At 46.6% G+C, this 22,816-nt stretch overlaps 1 protein-coding gene across 1 annotated transcript; it reads right to left on the bottom strand.

Moving 5' to 3' along the window:
- Positions 1-8,787: 8,787 nt before the first annotated feature.
- On the bottom strand, positions 8,788-10,722 carry LOC144819539 (uncharacterized). Its single transcript, XM_078677381.1, has one exon. It carries the CDS (start codon positions 10,700-10,702, stop codon positions 9,752-9,754), a length of 951 nt encoding a protein of 316 aa, XP_078533507.1. The 5' UTR covers positions 10,703-10,722; the 3' UTR covers positions 8,788-9,751.
- Between the last annotated feature and the right edge of the window lie 12,094 nt (positions 10,723-22,816).

Genomic DNA, 22,816 nt, shown 5'->3' with positions numbered 1-22,816 from the left:
CCTAATGTTAAATGTGAGAGGGAATGAGATACTCATCTGGTGACTGAATTGCAAAATGTGAAACCAGAAAAACTGGTATCAGTCCTGACTTCCCCACTTGACGAAATTGTGTAATCCTAGCCAATTGGTTCATTTCACTTTGCCTCCTATTTCTTCACTAACACATATGAGAGCCCCTTAAAATATACGAGTGCAGGATGTGTGCTGTACAAAACCTTCACATGGGTTTTATTTAATTAATTATAATGTTGTTCCAATTACATAACAACCAAGGCTACACACAAGGGACACCTGACAAATTACACCTCTTGGTTCACTAATGGCATTGTTTTCAGAATGGTGGCAGCATGAATTGTTTCCGTGATTATGTTTACAACCTATTACTGCTAATAAATGCCTCTCAATGAAGTGATATAATCTGATCTACGGAGGTGAAATGCTCATGCATGTTAAAATACACTTTTTGTAGTTTACAGAGAGTTTTTAGATATTTAGTGCAAATTGTATTTAAAACTAAAGATGTTCCTAAAGATAAGTTGTTTGGGACACCTTATTTACATTACTTTATTTAACTACAGTATGCCCATTTGTTTCACAGCTTTCAGAATGTTCCTGCTCTGACAAGTGAAAAGCAGCCCAGTGCTGCTGTTCTCCAAGGGGCCACTATTAAAGGTCAAGAGGGCAACATGCGGCCCTACAATAATTTGGATGCCTGTTTTCAAAAAGGTGGGATAATGTTTGTTTTCAGTACAAAGGCATAGACAACTGTGCAAACGATACATTGATATTTCAACACAGGAATTATAGGCTTTATCAGGTAACATTTGCTGCGTTCGTTTTTTTATTTTATTTCAAAGACCTCAGTCCAGTTTGAAAATACATGGCAAGTAGAAGGATTCACAGAAAAGTGAAGGGCACAAAAACAGATGTTTATTGTTACACAACTCAGTGAGCCCACCAGGATTCGAACCTGGGACCATGATATCAAACACAGGTCCCTACAGTGGAAGCGTTAGTCCACTAAGCCACCAGACCCAGATCATAACAATGTTCTCAATGAATTATTGATAGGCATCACTACATATTTCAGTTGAATGTGCTAGAGGATGTGGGCATGACATAGAATATGAAGCAATGCTTTAGCATTACCTTCACTGTAGCAGTTTGAATAGTGTATTAAGTAGTTTTAATTTCACAGGTGTCATGCTCAACACCTATCTTTACTAGTTCTCCAGACAGTCCGCTCAAGAGGCAAATGCCATTGTTTATCTAGATAAGGATTCCCAATACATTACCGTTTAATTACTTTTACTGCCAAGGAACACATTTAGCAGAACAAGGTAATTATATCTCAGTAGATGCAGACTGTTTACTAAATAAGATACAATATTCCTTTATGAGCAGAATCAATGATATGCTTCTTTTGCAGATGATAAACCATGAGTACTGTTTTACAGAACAAAGAAAGCTCATTAAAAGTCTAGCAAGTAGTTTTCTGCTTGGATTGCCTGATACGTCAGCAATCTTCTATGCGTATTTAAAAAAGGACAAGTGATAGACCAATCCATGCTCACTGGATCAAAGAGGGAGCATCTGGCAATGCATTTATTGTGCCTGAAGTGTTGCTCTAGTTGTGGTTGGGTAGGGAGACAAATTTGTATATATTAAATTCTAAATACAAATTGCAAAATCTAACCATCCTGACTGTGAGGCCAAAGGATGTTGCACTAATAAGATCGAAACACTGAAAAGCAAGTTCGGAGCTATGATTAATTCATTTTGTGCCACAGCCTAGAGAGGAAATAACAGATGTAAATCAAATTGTATTGTGGTCGAGTGCCAGCAATATGCAACCAAACATGTGTTCGGAGTAGGAGAAAAGAAATTGCACTTAGAAGCATATTTAGGTCTTATCAAGAGACAGCATAGCTGTTTCGACAAATCTCATATTTTCACAAAAATAACAATACAAATTCATACATGCATAAAAACATGCAAGTGCTTTTGTCAGCCCTCTTTGTCCGTTGGTCTGTTCAAGTGTCATTGAGAATTTTTCAAGTTACATCAAACCACAGCACACAGCATGGGGCAGTGGGTCAGCTCACTTACGTTATTACCTCTCTTTACAGTGACTGATGTTGTTTTGCTGGGTAGATATGCTGCATGCATTTTAAAAGTAGCCAACTTCAGCCAGTGGGCCAATCCCTTCTGATATGTATGCTTTTTTATTTCATGTTTCATTTTGATTTATTTTTGTGATTGGCAATTTTTTAAATCTTTTTGTTGTTTGTAAAACTATGAGCATCACCTTTAGATGGCAATAATGTGTACTTGTCATTACTTTTTAACATGGAGTGCTTATTTGATATTTTTGGAAAAATAATAAAAATTTAAAGCTTGCACAAATTTGGCTTGGTGGCTTTGTCCATCTTTGATGTTAATGACCGCTGATCCACTGACTGTATTATTGGTTCGATCAGTATTGCGCTACTCATAGCCCTCAGGAGAAAATCTTGTTAAAAAAACTCAAAGGAGGAAGGGGAAAATAAAGTCTGCTGTTTGTTTAGGATTAAACAAAGAACACTATTCAGAACTAGAAATTGGTGTATAGATAGAGCACTGAGTGTTGCTTATAATGGTATGCTGGGGCGTGGTTACAGATACCACTGTAGAAACATTAGAGTATATGTTATATAAATGCCACTGCAAACATTGGGGGGGGGGAACATTTTTCATTTTTCCGCTAAATTTAGCTGCAAACATTTATGGCCTGAATGTACTCTTGGATATCATCTACATTGCATTGCATTACAAACCGAGGTTGGTTTTGCCCTGTGTCATATGTCCATATCCCCATTTCCAAGTGGAGGGACTTCTAAATGAAGCCGATTTGCCTCAAAGAGACATTGTTACACCGCAGATGCCCCTTGTAATAGTGTAGTGGTCTACACTGCCTTTGTCCCATCTAGGTGCGACACAATGTCTATTCCTCATTCTAAAAGCACAGCAAAAATTCACCTGCAGTTACTATACTAATGATAAGGGTCAATTTGACAGTGATGTTTAGAAGAAATTAAAACATAGGTCATCATGTGTGTAGTTTTTTTGTGACTACTGCTATTGTATTTGCTTATTTAACGTGCCCATTTATAAAGCGGCAACATAGCCCCAAATTCTAGGAAAGTTCTGTACATTGGGCAAATATTATGTGTATCAAGTTTGGAGATGTACAGACAGACATGTTCACAACCGTGGGTATAAAAACACCAGCATGTCACAGACTCATGTAAGTACTTACACAGCTGTTGTATTGAAGCATGTCTGGGTTAGAGTGGGCAAAGGGGGTATTGTGCTTAATAGGAGTATTTTTTACTGTTTACCGGAGGTCATTCATATTTGGAACAATCTCAGTCAAACAGTAAGAATGTTGGGAGCATCGAAAGAGTAGGGTTTTGTTTTGTTTTTTCCTTTTATCTTGAGGATTTCCACCTACATTATGTAAGTCCAGATGTGAGGTAGAGGTGAGATTAATTTACATACCCAAATTTACTCGCATGAATGGCCTTGTTAAACTCAAGGTGTTGTTTTTGAAGGTAAACCAGTAAAAAAAATCCTCGAAGGTGGCTTAAATGTGGTAGTACCAGCATTGGGTTAGTGATAAGGTGTGAGCATCATGGAAGATGGCCTTAAGAGTAGTTTGTCTGTACGCGAGCACTGGTGAGCAGTGCGTAACCCCGGTAAAAGTGCTAGAAAACAAGTTCTTTCATTGTGGAGTGGAAGGTTTGGGCTGTGTGAAAGGCTTCTATGTGGTGAATGAAAAAGACCGCATTTGTAGCAAATGGTGTTCATAGTTATAATTTTAAGTTATGAGTATCAAGCGCTCAACAGATTTTTTTTTTAAAGAAATGAGGAAGGAGTGGGTTCACAAAGTGAATCACTAACTTTAATTTTTTTGCTCATCAGCATTGAAGATGGTCTTAACACTAATCATATGTGGCTTTGCAGATGAACAGTTGGCAGATGCTTTGTGTGGTTTTGAGAGTTGCAATGTCTTCCGAAGTGAGAGATAAATTGTAAGTTTTGGTGAGCTTCATTTTTTGGTGTGTATTAAAGACACTTGTGATCTGAAAACAAACCTCTTTGCGTTCCAAAAGTCCACGCGGTTACTTTCGGTGACTAGGCCTTTTCCACTCACAGCAGCAAGGATTTGGACCTCCTTGCCAACTCATCTCAGAATCATATGCACTTTATTACAATTAAGTAAATCCTTAAAAATATACCTCTTTATTGAGAACTTAATCTTTTCCCCAATTCCAGCTTGATTGTTTTGGTTTATTCTCACTCTAAACCTATTGTAGAGTGCTAAAATCCTATGGTTAGCAGGCATTCAACTAATAACATAATGTAACAGCGTAAAGTCATTTGTATACCCTGGTGCACCAGGTTTTGCCTAATATTTCTTGGTACTGATATTTGCCTGGGCACTAGTATCAAGGACATTGTCAATTGTATGTTTCTAGTAAGGGGGTGAACAGTCAGCTAGCGTCTGTTTGCTAGGATTGAAATTAATATTTTAAAAGGACCTACTGGTGGTCATTTGGGGTTTGGGCTATTCTTTGTATAGGGGTTTAAGATATGAGCTATGAACAGCTAAAGTGAGTTGGTTGTATGTCAAGTCTAAGTAGAGAGTTTGCAGTCAGGACAGACTGAGATTTGCTGACTTCCGGAATGAGGCTGAAGTAGTGTCAGGACCGGCAGTTCCTGACACTCTGAGCATGCAGTTATGTGAAGTGAGGAGGAGAGGCCTAATAGGAGGTCTCACGCAGAGTTAGTGTGGTGGGGGACAGAGACTGTTTACACCAAGATAGATCATGTAAGTGTTAAAGATTACTGTTGAGAAGGTGAGGAAGAAGTTGTGAATAGATTTCTTTTGATGGTAGTGATGATGACGAATATGTGAAATGTGATGGGGTGAGGTGGGTGGTTAAAAGTGTGAAGCGTGATGAGGCATTCAAATGTGAGGCTATTTCCGAAACCATGGATCTGGAAGTGGGGTTGGTTGATGATGTTAAAGCCATGAGGTTTGATTTCCACAGAAACCAGAGAGGAGTGTGTTGAGCCACGTTTCATCATTGAAGAAGGAAACTAGATCATGGGTGAATAATGATTTTGCAAAGAGCTGAGATGTGGTTTGCAAAGTGAGGCTTTAATAGCATGAAAGAGTGCGGGCATTTATCTACGTAAGGAAAAGTCTAATTGGCATAGATGGATAATACTTGGGAGTTTGAGTCTGGAGTGTGCGGTTTTGTGGGGATGGCCAATAGGGGGGGGGAGGTCGAGAGTGGGCAGGACTCATTCTAGCGTACAGGCTGGAATCCAAAAATTCTTGCAATGGCCATAAAAGAGGGCGTGTCACCGACATCCAGCATTGCAGTGTTGACCCTTTGCTGAAGCGTCACACCTATACACCCTGGAACTTGCATCTGTAAGGCTAGGAAAGTAAAGCATTTGATCATGCTGGCCCAATCATAGCTAGCAAAGAGCTCTATGGATAGAATGGCGGGGAAACCTGGATTTGCAAGAATAGACCTTATTCTTCACCATCTGAATAGACAAATGTCAGCACATTTCGTGAATTTACCGGTTCTCAGAGAGGGTCAACTAAAAAAAGATCAAATATACTGGCAGGCCATAAACAGAGTTACCGTAAGAAAATGTTAACATCTAAAAAATGTAAATGGCTTGAAAGCAATGTGTGTTTTCCTATAGTTGGCATGCCTGTAAGTCTTGAAAAGCAGGGTTAGCTTCACTGTTGGGAAAAACATACCATAGAGGAGGTTGATGCATAACACTGAGCCATCCTGTAGCTTCGTATTAGTGAGTGAAGTGGGTCACTGCATAGCACTGGCATTTTTGCACTTTGACAAGAACTATTATCAGGAATGGTGGAACTGGGGCTGTGTACTCTAAGGGCCGTACACAGGCTCACAAAACAACCGTAGAGTTAACTCTTCAGATTTTACCCAGGGCAAGTTCAAGAGAACACATTTTTGGGGCAGTAAATGGAATGCAATGGGAAATCCCAGAATCACCCAGTCATTTTATTTTTCCTCAAAGTAACTCCAGTCAGTTGTCGAACTTTAACTGTTAATACTTAACACGTGGCAGCCGGCCCGTTTCTCCCCCTTGCTATTCTTAGACACATAGAAAATAGGAGAAAAACATGATACTTTGTTACTTTACGTGGGTGAATTGGCAGAAAGTGAACAAGTTGCATATGCCTCTATTCCACAGGAAACGTGCCAATGCCTCCAAATGATGTTGGCTGAAACTTCCCCTCCTATCCATTTTTTTCACACACTTTAAATACATTCACCTATTTAAGTTGCTTTGTATCTTACTTCGGTAAATACAGATGCCAGGGTGCAATATTTCATGCGCACATCAACAACAACAAAAGGAAAAAGAGATTTTGGGATTTTTGTTTTACAGAATTCGTCATACTGCTTTAACTATTGGTGTGCACTGCTATGTTTATAGACTTCATCTTGATAATAGCAGTGTCACGGGTAAGTAGAAAAGGAAAAATCAGATAAAGATATACATCGAAAAAAAATTGAAAGATGAAACAATTAATTATGTTCGTTCCTGCTACAAGACGCACAGCCATTCACAATGACTCACCTTGTGCTCTGTGGAGGATTTATATGAGAGACAATATGGACCTCTTCGGTTCTCATCAAATAATCCCCATGAATAACACTTTATCTGTTTTTTTGAGAGGGTTCCAGTATGTGTATATAAATAAAGAAGCTACAGCTTAGCCATTTGCGTGTGCATAAATGCTGGACAGAGCAATCAGTGTTGAGTCAGGTCTGACTTGTTTCCACATCATAAATCTTCTTTTATGGATTACAGAATATATATTACATTCTATCAGCTAACAGTTAGAGTGACTTTCTGTCCTTCAAATAATCAGTCTACTCCTTAAATTACTACCTGGGCCAAGATACCACATTGCTTGTAGGACAGTGTTGGCAGTCTAATTGAAATCTGCACGTTAAAGGCTATCAGATAAAGAATAAAATATGAGATGTTTTAAATGTTGTGCATTTGTATGCAACACACAAACTAGCGTGACTTTGCCAGCCCAAGTGGGACATGCATAGAGGTAGGTGTTCTCCTAAAAAGTTAATGGACAGATTTACTGAGAAGCGTCTTAGTGGCTGCAAACCATGTGAATTGCTACATTTAGGGATGTGTGCCCTCTAAAACATTTTTTTTTTACAAAATCCAATTGACTATACAAGAAAGTTTTTCTGAATAACAAAACATGATTAGAAATGGTTTCTGAATCGCTACATGGAAGGGGAGTGTTATGGGTGTCCCTTCCAAATAGCGATTAGTAATTCCAAACCATTGAAAAGTTACCGACTCCCAGGTTGGGTTGGTAACTCAATCACAAAAATGAATGGGACATCTTTAGATCCTTTCCTCTTTGCAAAATGGCATGGGTGCATAACGGCGGAGTAGACAGTGGTCCACGGGACCACTGCCAACTCTCACTTAAACTTTTTTTAAATATATTTTTTAAAGCAGACCCATTCCCTATGGAAACTGGCTGCTTTAAAAAAAAAAAAAAGCTTTGATTTCTGAAATCAATTACAAGAATGTGGTCTGCTGGCTCCCTAATTGTTGCCAATTGGAGCAAATTGTAAATTATGACTGGTCTACTTAATATTCATCAGATCGGTCTGCAACTCTATGATTCCCGATTTTGCAAACTAACCTATTAGCGTATAAGTCAGTTTGCAAAATTAGAATGGATTCACAAAAAGTGAGTGTGTCATTTGTGACCACTTCTGCAAATCTAATCAGCACATCTGGCTTCAGTGCTGTCAAACACAGAGACCCTTGTAAGAATAAGGAAATTGCATTGCAGTAGGACTGTCAAAGCCATCTCACGGCTCACCCCATGACACAACCATGCCCAGTTTGGGGAGAAAAGAAATAACAAGCATGCTGACTGAGCATAAAGCTTTTGTTCCCTATTACGTTTAGTGGTTGCTTCTAAAATCATAATTACCTTCTAAGAAAATCAGTGTGTAATAGAACAGGACTGCAAATGTGCACACCACTAAAATGTCCTACATTGTGAGTAGATTACAAACATCAACACATGGAGAAGGTAATGGGTTGGCAAAAAACCTACAAACTACTCAGCACTAGAATGTGGGGGGGAGTTGAAAGCAACAAACCCAGTGAAAACTTAGCAATGATAAAATAAATGCAAGAAAGGGTTTCTACCTGAGTTCTGGAGGCTAAGGTACTGCTCACCTCTTTGAGTAAAAGGCCGGGCTCAATAAGGGGCTGAACATTACCACTCACCAGAAAGTGTCCTGAGATGAACGCAACGGCACTAAAGTACACATGAAACAGCTGCAGCAATTTGTACCTCAGAAAATTGACGTGTACAAATGTCTACAGAACAGTTTTGACCTGTAATAATTCCAATTACCCTGCTCCCTGCAGGCCTTCAAAATGTGCAGTCAATTGCTTTTCGCATGGATAGACACACGCTGCTTTTTTGTTTCTTTTTTGTGAATGCGGTGTCAAAATTGTTGCACGCATCTTATTCCTTTGAGAATTTAAAGTTATTGCTGAAGTGAATGATAAATGCAAAAAAAACACGCTATGATCTCAGAATCACCTTGAATAGACATACACAATGTTCTGCGAGCTTGGCCCATCTAGTGGGGGTAAAAACCCAAATACTTCTCACATGGATATGTTCAAAAAAGCATTCTCTTTTATTGGGGGCATACATCTGGGGAAACCACGTCCCCAAACATTACATGTTAAAAGAAGCAAACTACATAGCAGGAAAACATGTGTCACCAAAAGCACCCTGTCGATGGCCAGAACTGTCTTTAATGTACACTCTACCATATTATACCCTTTCATTTCTACCAACTATCTGACTTAAATGAAGGATGGTAGGAATTAATGGAACATGGACACTTCAAAGCGTTATGGTGATTGATTGGTTAAGGTAGATCTCACATTAGGCATGTTAACTGTTAACTTAGTCCACACAGAACTCTCTGGAGAAGCAGTGAATTATCGAACACAAACATACATATACACACACAATGTAACCAGTGACAGGTGTGACACCTGAGCCCAATAGTACATTGGCACTGCCCTGCTTCGCTGTACTTGCCCGGTACGATACAATGCAGCCCTTACAGAAGTGTAGAGATTTTTGGGTGACACGGTTTCCAGATGTTTGCATCACCACTCCGAAGAAAAAACAACAAAGTAGGGCAATCTTAATTTGTCATTCTCTACATTTGTTGCCGAGGCACACATCGACCAAATACCCGAATCTATCAATCTACACGTTTTGTGTTTCCCTATTCTCTTCTTCCTCTGCGAAGTGTCACAGTGACAGTTGTGTATTCGTGATAATCTTCGGGTTCGGTTTCATCGCTTGCAGACGTCCAGTCGCGTTTTCTATGGGTTTTTTTCCGCTTACACTATAGCTGGTGAAATGATTGTCATTCAGTTGGTTTTAAGTTCAGAAGGCGTTCTAGTCCCTGGTTGTTTGTTTTCACTAATGGGGGTAACATCTGTATTGTGCTGAATGAGGAGGACTGTTTTTGGTACAGGTAAGATTGGTTGGGGGTCCATGGTTACTTTTTAGGTGAAATTATTTGTAACAGGCTAATGTCTAGATCTTTCTGCTGTGCTATGTTGCGTGCTCTTTCGACAATGTGTTGCGCAGTTCAAAAGCAGGTGTGTAGCGATCCGCCCAGTTCAGGAGGTTGGACGGAGAGAGAGTTCCCAGTGGAATAGAGCTGGGGCCACTGTAGCCCGGGAATCCGGGCCCCGGCGCATCTTCCCGCGCCCTGGGAGGCAACAGCTCTCTGCACAGTGCCACTGGGCCACCAACCGCCCCTCTCACCCCGAGCTCTGCAGGTCCTTGGGCCAGTGTGCCCACTGCTCCTCCGCCCTTGTGCCTCAGCTTGTGCGGGAGCAGAGAGGCCGCCGGGGGTCCTGCACGCGGCCGTGAGCCCGGGCAGCTGCTTCTGGGCTCGCAGGGCTGCGGGGCCGGGTCCACCCAAGGCCGGTACGGGGCTGCATGGGCGGCGCTGCCTCCAGCAGGGCCAGGGGGCGGGCGCGGGTCCCCTGGCGACAGCGGCCTGTGGAGGGAAGCGGCGGGGGCCGGGAGTTCCGCGGGCGCTGCGCGGGGCCCGGGCGGGCAGTAGAGGGCGCAGAGCGCGGCCCTCAGCCGCTCGTTCTCCCGCAGCAGCTCCAGCGCCCGGGCCTCCAGCTGCAGCTCCTGCAGCCTCCGCCGCTGCCTGGAGCGCCGCGCCGCCTCGTTGTTGCGCTGCCGCCGGCTCCAGTAGGCGGCCTCCTTCTGCTCTTCCGGGGTAAACTCCCGCGGGCGCCGAGGGGCGCCCTGCCGCCTCCGCGGAGGCCCCACGCCCAGCAGCGGCCGGCCCAGGTAGTCGAGCGGGTTGCCGTCCTCCCAGAGTGGCGGAGCTGGGCAGCAGTGGGCTGCGACGGAGTTTAGTTCCCGATTCTCCTCCGTTAATACCGCCGACCTTTTCTGTGGCCCGGGCTGAAGGAGCCCGCCTGGGTCTCTCCTGAGCTCTACGTCGACCTCCTCTCGCAAGTCGCTCACCCTCTCGTCCATAACCAGCTGCTCTTTTAACTCGTCGAAATACTGAATAACACAGACATTAATGCACAGTAGCACTTCTGCCCGGAGCATGGCCCTATATAGGTTGCATCGGCACCTGGTGAACCCCTGACCCCGCCCTGCACCCCTCTCCCTTGTCCCAGCGACACCCACCCATCCCCTGACACTTCTTCCTAAGGGTCTTGCATGGAGGTGAAATAAATTATGTTACAGATAACCAGGGTTTCCTGGCTGGAGCATGGTTGGTTTAAAATAGATTTTTGTACGGAAACCTGCGATGTTGCAACTGAAACCAAAGTGTCAGCGCACACACATGCCCAAGCTGCTCTCCTGCTCCAGGCCCCGCAGCTGGCTCAGTGTGGTCTGCTCTATTAAGTTAGTTAAGGCAAAATAGTTTACTAGGTCAGAACTCCTGCTGCAGAAATGTACATCAACTAGCTGTTCTTCATTAGACCTTTGAATTCGTGGTTATTAGTTACAACGTGCTTGTTGATTTAACATATACAAGCAATGTCGCTGTAGTTAAAGAATTTTCAACAGGTTTATTAAGTGGGCGAGCGCTTCATTTTATTCAACAGCTTTCAACTTTTCATCCCCTAAGTGCAAACACCAGCAGTGGCGCGCGTTCTAATTTTTTTGCAAATCAATGTCCGAAATGCTCAGTGAGTTGCACGCTTGCCGCTGAAACGAGGGTTATGAGTATGAATCCCAAAAAGGGCAGCTCTGCCTTCCATCTTCCCTGGTCAGTTAATTGAACAGCATTACAGTGGGTAATAGGTAGCTACACTGGGCAAAGGCAGGGTTAGTGTAAAACTCTTATGAATTGTACATCATACAAGAGACGTGTGGTTATCACTAATAAGTTCACTCCCGACTATTAGTATATGTGCTGCAGTCCATCCTTAAGACTATGTGTCCATTGTGTGATTTGAAATATGAATAATGCAGAAGAGCCCTGTGTGATGACCTTAGGAGGTTGAGTAACTATGTTTACTCATTGAGCTTGGGAGTGTTATTTCAGTGGGAGGGATGTGTAGTTGGGGGGCTTTGCCCATAGATAGGATGACCTGAACCTTCCTGGACTAATGGCCAGTTGGCTATCGGCATCAAGGGCAGTGTTTTGGAAAGGTAGGGACATCTCATTGCATGTGACCACAGTCCTTATTGGAATGAATACAAATAAAGATGTTTCTAAAACTTTAAACTGCATCACGATTGCTGTCCTGCATTGCTGTCTTCCCTATCCTCCGACCAAGCGAATAATGCTCACTGGAAGGCCTTTCTGTATAGCTCATGTTTTCAGTGTGCGGGGATGCACAAAATAGATAATAGAAGCTTCCCAGTTCTGTATTGGATTTGCCATTTGCTTAAGAGTTAGGTGTGTCATGGGCTGCTACCTGGTGGATGGCATTGTCTGCTGAATCTTTTAGGAGCAAACTGACAGCTGGCTGCTGACTAGAAGTAACTTCATGGCAATGCTAATGTGTGATGCTCTGTTTAATGTTCTGTGGTAGATTTTGGCGATTGCTGTGAGATGTTCTGCCTTATATATTCTCTTTCTGTGTATACATGATAGACATAAGCATCTAGTGCTATTGGTAGTGACCAGATTGTCACTTGTATGACATGCTAGAGCCGTGCATCATCTGCATCATCTACATCATATGTACTTTGGGACGTGTTCTGTTCAAAGCTGATTTGTCCTGCGGGAAGAATACATACATGGCCTTACTTCTATTTGAATGGTTGTCTTTAGTTAAAGTAAGTTTTGAATAAACCCACTTACCATCCCTTTCATTCAAGGAAAGGGCAGATAAACGAGGTGCTGGATGCTGGTGTCTAAAAAGAACTCCCTGGTGGTAATTGCATTTGAATCAGACCTGTCATCTCTGTGACTTGAATGATCAGTTGGTCAATAGTACCAGCCACCACAAAGTAGTCACTGGCTTTGTTGGCTAAAGTGTGGGATCCCATAGAGGCGTGGCCAGCAGCATGACGAGCTAGGTCGTGCTTCTCCGGAGCTCCTGCTGGATGCCTAGTAATCCGACTTAATAAACTACCCAAACTACGCAAAAACCGGAATCGGAGGTGCCTCTGACTGCCCTGACTTTGGCGGACTCGCCGGAAAGCGAGCCAGGCCGCAGTGGACGGAGCAGCGACGGCCGGACGGCGACACCCCTGGTGACTCGGCGGTCCGCAAGATGGCGGCGTGACTTTGGAGCCGCGAGGGGAGCCGATCGGGACTCCTTCCCTGGACAGGCGGACGTCCTGCAGGCCAGTGGCACGCCTTCCCAGACCGCCCGAGGGGGTGCACGAACAGAGCTGACCCCGCCGGGAGCCGCAGGGGGGGACAGGGAGCCCCGGTGATTGACCCGCTCCTTTACCAACATGGCGGAGGCGCCGAAGACGTGAGACTGCAATTGCCCCCGAGCTCGCCGAGGGAGCTTAACCCGCGACACCTCTGAGGCGCAGACGAGGAGGAACGGGGCGGCACCTGGAGCCCGCAAACGCTGAAGAGGTGGTCCCCCCAGACTATCCTGGTGATTCGCCGACCTTACCAACATGGCGGCCATCCACATCAGGTAGTGTGGGCCCTCCGGTAGCTACTGCCCAGACGAAGCCCCGACGGCTACGGAGGGGCGCCTACAGGCACTGGCGGAGGAGGGACCGGCGCAGCGGGGAGCAGGCTACTAGCGGGTGGAGGCGCTGGGTGAGTCCCAGAACCGGGCAGAGGACGCCTTGGGGGCCACGGAGGGAGAGCGTCTGGGGATGCGGGACAGGCCAACTGGCTGGACCACTGCCCCGCCTGAGTGGGGACCCCTGGATCCTGAAGTGATTTTCTGGGCGGTGGCACGCTATCCATCCCTGTGCTAGGTCCGGCTCCTGTACCCTGAAGTTGGACTACTAACCGAAGACGTTGAAGGCGGCCAGTCCTCCAGGCTGCAGCTTGCCAGAGAAGGTCGGCCCGGTGGTCCAGTGACACGAGCTGGGACTCCCCTCACCTCCACCCCCCCCCCCTGACTTCCTTGGGGGGGTGAGACACCGAATACATACTCCCCGGTGCCCAGGTGAGACCAGCAGCTGGTGGGACTTCGAGAGCCTCTCAGGCTATTCCGCCTGTATCGGCGAGACATGGGGGAGGGGGACAGGCTACCTAAAGTGCCCAAGCAGGGAACAATGGACAGCTTCACTGCTCCGCGCACGGCCGCAGTGGGACCCAGCGAAACGTCTGGTGCGCGCTCTGACACTGCACTACTAATGGAGGCCATCCAAGCGTCCCGAACGGATATTCAGGAATCGAGGGCTGCACTGGAAGTGAAATAGGAGAGGTGTGCTCGGAGGTGACACTTCTGCGACAGGACTTTCGGAACCTCTCCGATAGGGTCAGTTCTGCGGAGACGCGAATAGGTGAGGCGGAGGACTCCATCACTACCCTACGCAAGGACATGGCGGAACTGAAAGCGTCTCACCGCCAACTACTATGGAAGGTGGATGATGCTGAAAATAGAGCGCGACGGAACAACCTCCGCTTCGTCGGCTTTAGGGAAGGGATCGAGAAAATGGACATGGTATCCTTCCTGCGCACGTGGCTCCTGGAGACGTTCCCTACAGTGCAATTCTCCCCCTGCTTCATCATTGAGAGAGCACATAGGGCTCTACTGGCGAAACCTCCGGAGGGAGCTCGACCACGACCAGTCATTGCGTGTTTTCTCAACTTCGCGGACAGGGACCTCATCCTCAGGGAGGCAAGGAAGATGGGGGAGATACGATTGGAAAACGCTCATATTATGGTCTTCCCGGACTACAGCCAGGAGGTGCAAAAACAACGCCGCGCCTTTGACTCCGTCAAAGCGAAACTCAGAGATCTACGGATCACATATATGCTCCTCTTCCCAGCCAAGCTCAAGGTGATCTATAAAGACCAGTCGCTTTTCTTCACTCACCCGGAAGACGCATGGCAATGGCTGGAGGAACGCCCAATCCTGAACAGCAGGGACAGAGTCAGCAGAGACGTAGCGGAGAGAGCCCAACATGGTGTAGCCCAATGGGAACTTCCTAAGACGCAAAGACAGAGAATTGCGAGGAAGTCGAGGAGACAATTCCATGCGACACCCTACCATGGCCGGGATATGAGACCCACGCGCAAGGGACGCTCGGCCTCGCCGACTGGGACGGCCAGGACGGACTCCCTGTCCGCGAGGTTGCGACCGCGCGCTCGATCGGAGAACGACGAGGAGGGAGACCTGACAGGACACACTTCTGAAGAAGAAGATCTGGGGGGAGGAAGCCAATCAGCACACCCGCTTGTGGAAGAGATTCGTGTGATGGAACAGGACATTTCTGGACAATTGAGCGCGCCGGAATCGGAGACACAGGACTCTAAATCGTGAATCACAGGGCTACGGATCATTGATTGCCAATCAGGGAGGAGCAGACGTCCCCTATCGGCCACGTCCTTAGAACAAAGATGGATACGGGTCATGGGAGTGGCATCCGGCCAGAGGACTGGAGAGCACGCAAGTTGACACGCTTCTTTGTTACACAAGTTCAATAGTTATTTGACTCTTTGTTCCCTGGGTATTTAACAGGGAGGGTGTTTCTGGGTGGGCGACAGGCCTACTCCTGCCGAAAGTCATGTCCCGTATAGGGACAGTACTGGAAGGGGAGGGAGGTGGAGAGGGGGGAAGAAAGGGAGTTATCTTGTTTGCTCGGAAGAAGGTCCAGGGGGGGAAAGTTGGGGGAAACACGTTTTCATTGAACACAGACAGCAGCACGGAGAAGTGTGGCTCAATGGTTAGAGCGGCAGACCCTGATGCAGAGGTCTGGCCCGGGACCAGGGTTCAATTCCCGCCTCGGCGGGTCTTGGGCTCAAAAATTCCACGGACCTGATAATTCTCGCCTCGGTGCCTATTCCAATCATGGAGTCCCACTCTGCAACTCTGGGCAATAGCTTGGTTAATCTCCACAACGGGCCCCACAATGCTAAGGATGCCTGGCTTCACCTTGGGGGTGCTCAGGAGTGGACACCTCACAGGGAAAGCCAGGATGGGTTCCACAGCGGTATTCGTACAAGCGCCTTGAGACCCTTGCGGGTGAGTAGTGCGCTATACAAGTATCAATTTACATTTTACATTTACAGCACGCGCTAACCACACGCTTCACCTATACAGGCCGGGGTCCGGGAGATGGTAGATCCTATGCATACCAATGGCGAGCACCGTAATCACTCCACAAGGGGGAGATAGGAGATTGAGCATCCTGACATGGAATGTCAATGGGCTGGGAGCCAAAATCAAAAGAGGTCTAGTCAATGCCTACATTAAAAGGGTGGACCCAGACTTCACTTTTTTGCAGGAAAAACACCTCAAGGGCAATCAGTGCGCCTTTATCGCTCGGGGGAGGCACAGGGTGTTAGCGCCTGCGGGATACACTTCAGGCTCTAGAGGGGTGGCAGTCATTGTTAAAAGAACGTCCCCATTCTGCGTCACACGCACCTGGCTGGATCCCCAGGGAACCTACGCGGGAGTGCAGGGTACCTGGAATAGACGTACCTTTACGCTTGTCTCGGTATATGCACCGCCCAGACTACAACCCCGTACACTCACAGCGCTTACACATATACTCCTAGAAACCTCTGATACGATACAAATAGTGGGAGGGGACTTTAACGATGTCATGCATACAGACAGGGACAGATCTGGTGATGTGGCTAGGAGTGGACACCAAACTACACTCTACAGCAAGATGTCAGCCATAGGTCTCACAGACGTCTGGCGGTGGCTCCATCCAACACAACAAGCGTACTCATACTATTCAGGGGCACATGGGGTGTTTTCGAGACTTGACTATGTCTTTATGTCCCGTCAATACCTGACGGCGGACAACACTGCTGAATACAGAGCCAGGGGTATATCGGACCACTCTCCGCTATATGTTGGGGTGGGACAGGCCCAGGGGAGGCATCTTGGATCGTGGCGCCTGGCGGCATGGGATTTACAGAACACTAACATACTCAGAGGCATACGGGCCGACATTAAGGTGTACCTGGCCGAAAACATGGGCACGGTGGACTCCAGTGTTACCCTATGGGAAGCCATGAAGCCGGTACTTAGGTATAGGATAAACTCTAGGTTGGGTGAGGAAAGACGGAAACTTCAGGCTGACGTGGCTGCATTGGAACAGGACATCCTAGAGAGGGAAAGGGACCATTTGGCGCGGGCTAACACCGAGACCCTCAGGAGGCTTCTGGACGTACAGAAACAATACAGGGAACTAGTGACCGACGAGGCAAAGACCCAATCCCTCGCCACGCTACACAGGTTATACGACGTGGGGGACAAGTCAGGGAAGCTACTGGCTTGGCTCAGCAGGAAAGAAAGGGCGGAGAGATGGATAGATAGTGTTAGAACCATCTGGGGCAAAACGGTCAATAATGACACGGAGATTGCCGAAACTTTCGCCACACATTTTGAGGCATCCTACGCGGCCCGCGACCTGACACCACCAGAAGAGGCGCTCCGGTATCTCGACGGAACGCCCTTACCGACCCTGCCACCCGAATCCAGAGACGCCCTGGAGGCGGACATTTCGGTGGACGACATTACTGAGGCTCTCGCTAGAGTGAGGCCAGGAAAAACCCCGGGCCCCAACGGTTTCCCGGCAGAATTTTTTAAGCGCACGGCGGACCTACTAACGCGGCACCTTAAGGGCCTCTTTGTTGGCGCCCTTGGAGAAGGAGCACTACCCCCAGACTTGACCAGGGCCACCATTGTCCCAATATACAAGGAAGGCAGACCGCGGGATGAATGCGCCTTGTACCGACCCATTTCCCTCCTGAACACGGAGGTGAAGGTCCTAGCCACCATCTTGGCAGCCCGCCTGAGGACTGTCATCACAGGTCTGATACATATGGACCAGTCGGGTTTCCTACCTGACAGAGCCACTAAATTGAATCTCAGGCGAACCCATAATTGGCTCCAGGAAGTCAGAGGCCGTAGCGACCCTCACTGGTTCCTGTCCCTAGACGCTGAAAAGGCGTTCGACGCAGTACATTGGCCCTTCCTCTTTGCAGTTCTAAGTAGGTTTGGTTTTGGGCCGAATTTCATCCAATGGGTGCGACTCCTCTACACGGCCCCGAAAGCCAGGGTACTAGTGAACGGGACGATATCATGTGAGTTCCAGATTCAGAGAGGCACTCGACAAGGATGCCCCCTGTCCCCCCTTTTGTTCACCCTTACGATAGAGGTGCTTGCCGCCAGGGTGCGGCACAACGTGGCAATAAACGGATTTAGGAGCAGTGCCACGGACCCGCAGTCTGAAAAAATCTCACTATACGCAGACGATGTTCTGCTTTATGTCACCAAGCCGGAAACCTCGATCCCGGAGCTATTCCGAGAAATAGAACGATATGGTAGCATGGCGGGACACAAAATAAACTGGCATAAATTGGTACTCTACGACCCGAGGGGCCAGAACCACTGGGGCCCGATACCTGCCAACCTCTAGACAACCTCGGAGGGTTTCCAATATCTCGGGATCTATATAACCACGGATGAGCCTCTTTCCTACAGTAAGAATTTAGAACGGATCATACTTGCTGCGGTGGCAGATATGAACCGGTGGAGGCAGCTCCCGTTGACACTCCTAGGCAGGGCGGCCATGTTTAAAATGGTCACACTGCCGAAATACCTATTTGCTCTGCAAAATGAATACTACCCGTTTCCAGCAGCGGTCTTTCGTAGGATACATGCGGACATGCGCTCCTTCCTCTGGCTGGGCAAGCATGCCAGAGTGGCCCTGTCGACGCTCCAGAGGCATCAGTACAGTGGGGGGATCTCACTTCCTAATCTGGAGGCGTACTATTGGGCTGAACATCTCACACCAATAAATGATTGGCTCCATGCACCGGCCGACCACCCAACATACGCTCTGGAAAGAGCGAAAATGGCATCCAAACACTTACTATCATATCTATATGGACCCTCTCGTAGTACCTCACTCCTCCCGGCGACAGCCTTAACGATAGCTGCCTGGACGAAGGCCAACCGTCGTATAGGATGGGATAAAAGGCCTACACGACAGACTCCACTGTGGCACTGCCAGTGGCTAGTGGAACTCCACAAACTACGGGGCTTTCAGAGATGGGACGACATAGGCATCTCCACGATAGGGGACGTAATTGCCAAGGGTGAGCTCAAATCGTTCCAGGTTCTTAAATCTGACTTTGGGCTCCATAACACGCAACACTTTAAATATATACAACTACGCTACGCATGGACTGCCCAACGCATTACACTCACAGACATTCCCGAGTATGCCCCTCTGGAAGGGCGGCTCCTTCAGGAACAGATTACAGAAAAGGCGGTCTCACTGACATATAAAACACTAATTAACCACATGTTGGGTGACTTAGTAAAGTTGAGGGCTACTTGGGAGGCAGATGTGGGAATGATGGAGGATCTGGACTGGGACACGGCTCTGATGCATCCATGGGAGGTTGCGGTCAAGTCCCGGTTACGTTTGATTCAGTTCAATGTACTCCATAGAACTTACTATGACAGACAACGGCTTTGTAGAATGGGGAAAATAGAGGACCCAGGGTGCCTTAGGTGTCATAGCGAGGTGGGCGACTTCTTTCATACGATATGGTCCTGTAGTGTCATACAAACATATTGGACCCAGATATTCAAAGAACTGGAGGAGGTCCTAGAGGTCCCTATCCTACAAGACCCCAAGATAGCGTTATTGGGCATGACTAATGACGTAGATCTGACGCGCCCCCTCCTTATTTTCCTGGTCCTAGCATTGGTGGCGGCGAAAAGGGACATCGCAAAACATTGGGGGGCGCCGGACTCACCGTCCCTTGAGGAATGGAGGAGAGGGCTTGACCTCTACATGGCAGCGGAAAGGGTGACTTACAAGGCCAGGGGCTGTCCCAAAAAATTCCGCAGAGTTTGGTCCAAATGGAGACAATACCACGGGCTGGATGGGGGGTTGTGAGGGTGGGCTTCTTTGTCGGGGGCGGGACGGGTCAGCGGGGTACACAGGATGTCGACATTGACAAAGCTGTAAATCATTATTGTGTTGATGGGCCGACATGGGGCAAGGGAGACTTGTCACGTGGAAAATGTAGTGTGCTAGTGGCGCGGGCGAGAGGGGGTGCGGGTGGGAAGGGGCAGCTGCTACAAGGTTCTGGGTTCACAATCTGAAATGAAGGTTAAAACGTGTTTCTTGGTGTTTAAGGAGGGTGCGGGGAGTTTAGTTCACGGAAAAGCAGAGGCTTGGAACGCTCTTTGATTGCTCAGAACTGTATGTGGGACAAGTCAAAGACACCCTATCAAATTCGCCGCCCAACCTCCGGGATGTGGGCTGAATGGCTGTGTGTCCACTTGATAATGGGGTGAGGTACTATTTGTGTCTTATGTCAGAAATATCTGAGTGTTAGTCACTGATTCACAGAGATTCTGCAATAAAAAAAAAGTAAAAAAAAAAAAGTGTGGGATCCCATAGATTCCCAGAATATCTGGGCGTGTGTATTGACATTAGGCCTGACAAAGGATAATCCAAGAGCAGGCTAAATAATCAAGTGTAGGATGTAATGGCAGCTGAGAACTACTAATACCGAGTACCCAAGTGGAATAATCTGAGAAAAATACCAAAGCGTGGGGCCATAAAACGTAAGAATGGAAGTGGCTGAGATTTGCTCAGGCTTATTACTCTGGGTTAAGTCCCCATTCAGGTTCACTGGGGAGCTAATACTGCAAGAGGTCCTCCTAGATGGTGGTGGCCAATGCGTCTGGGAATTACTCGGGTTTAATACTGCGGTCAGGCGTCCAGTATATAAGATACAAAGGTTGCTGGTAAGTACTAAGTCCTATTATGCCAGATGTGACCTCATGCTCCTTAGGCCTAAAGTCCACCCAGTAAGGTGAACAGGTGGCTCAGAATTACTTGGACCTTTACTCTTGGAAGCAAAGATGGCTGGCAATTACTCGTGCATAGCACCCATTAAATAAAATTCAGAGAGAAGAGGTGAGCACAGTCAGGTGTTGAACCATTTTTAAGTGAGTGCTTGCACCTAATATAAACCTTTTAGCTTCTCATAATACCTACGATTTTGTTCTAAAAAAAAAAAAACATCTATAGCGTACATTTGTTTTTCATTTATATGTATAGTCACATTTTACAATTACCTGGATTACATGAAAAATGGTGCTTGTTATCTTTCATTGAAGAAAACTTCAGTTGCTTGCTTTTGGGTGAACTACATTACTTGAGTTTGTTACAGTCTGTAAACATTCTTGTAGGTTTACAGCATTCAGAGACTATATAAGTGTACAGCCAACATGCATTTCACCCACTGCAACTTGCTGGCTTGGGGCTTTCTCAGCAGGGTCATACTGGCCGTAGTTGGCACTGGGCGCCTTCCCGGTGGTCTGACGGGTGGGGGCCGGTATTGTACCCATAGGGGGAATTTGTTACAGGGGGGCCGGTGCTGCAATATCTGCCGCCTGTAAAAGCGGGAGCAAGCTTCTCACTAGCACCTGTAGTCCATCCCCCCTCGCCCCCCCCACCGGTCGAGCAGCAATCTGCCAGGGCTGGTTGCTGTTCCCTGTCCAGCCCTATTTCTCAGGTCTTTAAAGTGTTTTTCCTTTATTGCATTTTTGAGATACAAGGATTTCTGCCATGAGGATCAGTATTATCTTTTGGAGTCATTCGTGGTATAGGCTGTTGTCCCATTGTCTGTGTCTGTTTTTCTGGCCCGCTTCTTTTCTGGAATAGTTCTGCTCGATAACAGAACACTATGGGACAGCAGTGGCAGCTGCAGTGGTTAATTTGTATAAAAAATAAGTGCTAGAGCGCTCATCAGGAGGCAGGTTGCACCAGTCCATTTCTCCTGTTAGCGCCGCCTAAGACAGAACCAACTACTAACCCTGAAAGTGGGGAAAGGATGTGGCATAATGGCCAGAGCTACAAACTTCAGAGTTGGGGAACCAGGGTCAAGTCTCAAAGACTGCTCATCATCCTGTGATTCAGGGCAAGTCACTTAATCTCCCTGTGAATGAATGTGTCCTTAACTGGTGCTCATGAAAAGCCCCGGTGTTGGTGATTAAGTGCCGGTGCTGAGCACAGGAAACCACTGTCTCAAATTAAACACTGGGCAGCAGGAAAGCATGGCTGGCACTGGAGACTATGGAAGACATAGGTTTAATGGGATGTACTCTAGAAAATAATCAGACAAGATAGATGGAAATGGGCATTGGGACAACTGCCTATAATATGGATGGCTCTAAAGGATAATGCTTGTCCTTAAGACACAATTCCTTGCTTTGCAGAAATCCAGTAATGAAAACGCACTTGATAAAAGCCTTGAGACAGCCCCAGGCCAGTTGGCCAATGGGAGGAACACGTTAACTGTACAGGGAAAAGCAAGATAACTGGTTGACAGTACAGGGAAAAGCAGGATAACAGTCTCCAAAGGCTGTAAACTTTCAAAAATGTTTCTGGACGTTGTTAAACTAAAAAAATGGAGTTATATTGGAGAGGGTTTGAGGATGAACCACACAATAACAGATTGCAGTAGAAACCAGGCTCTTTGGGCTGGAAAAGTAACAGGGAATGATGGAGATGGTAGCAATTATGGCTGAACTCACGTTTGATATGTAGTAACAGATTGGCTGTATACGTTACTTAACACTTTTCTGTATCATTTTGTAATTTCCAATAAAGAAATTAAGATCTAAATATAGAAGTGTCTTATAGTTAGAAAGAAGACTAGTATTGTGAAAAGCTAAAAACTTTATATTGGGTTAAAGCACTCTCTTAAAAATTACATGTAAATTATAGAGGAGTAGTTGGCCCCAGCCTCGTCATATGAGTGGCCTCTTTCACCAACACTATTGTACCCATAAGCAGGACATGGAAGGTGGAATCAAGTTTACCAGGCCTCTTTCCTAGGATCTGTATCAATGCTTAATACCACTATCATACATCTTCAGTATAAAATGAAATGAAAAGATGGCTGGAAATGACTCAGACTTAACAGCTGTCAGATTGCTTAGAAACCAATGTTTAGAATGAAAGTATTTAGTCTGTAGCTAAACTAAG

Source organism: Lissotriton helveticus, chromosome 2_1 (assembly GCF_964261635.1).
Source record: "Lissotriton helveticus chromosome 2_1, aLisHel1.1, whole genome shotgun sequence".
Lineage (NCBI taxonomy): Eukaryota > Metazoa > Chordata > Amphibia > Caudata > Salamandridae > Lissotriton > Lissotriton helveticus.
Note: the sequence above shows the minus strand (reverse complement) of the source record. Positions and strands in the feature narration are given on the sequence as shown.

Bases quoted from the DNA above. Each gene is read 5' to 3' on its own strand.
- LOC144819539 (XM_078677381.1), bottom strand. From the start codon at position 10,702: ATGGACGAGAGGGTGAGCGACTTGCGAGAGGAGGTCGACGTAGAGCTC.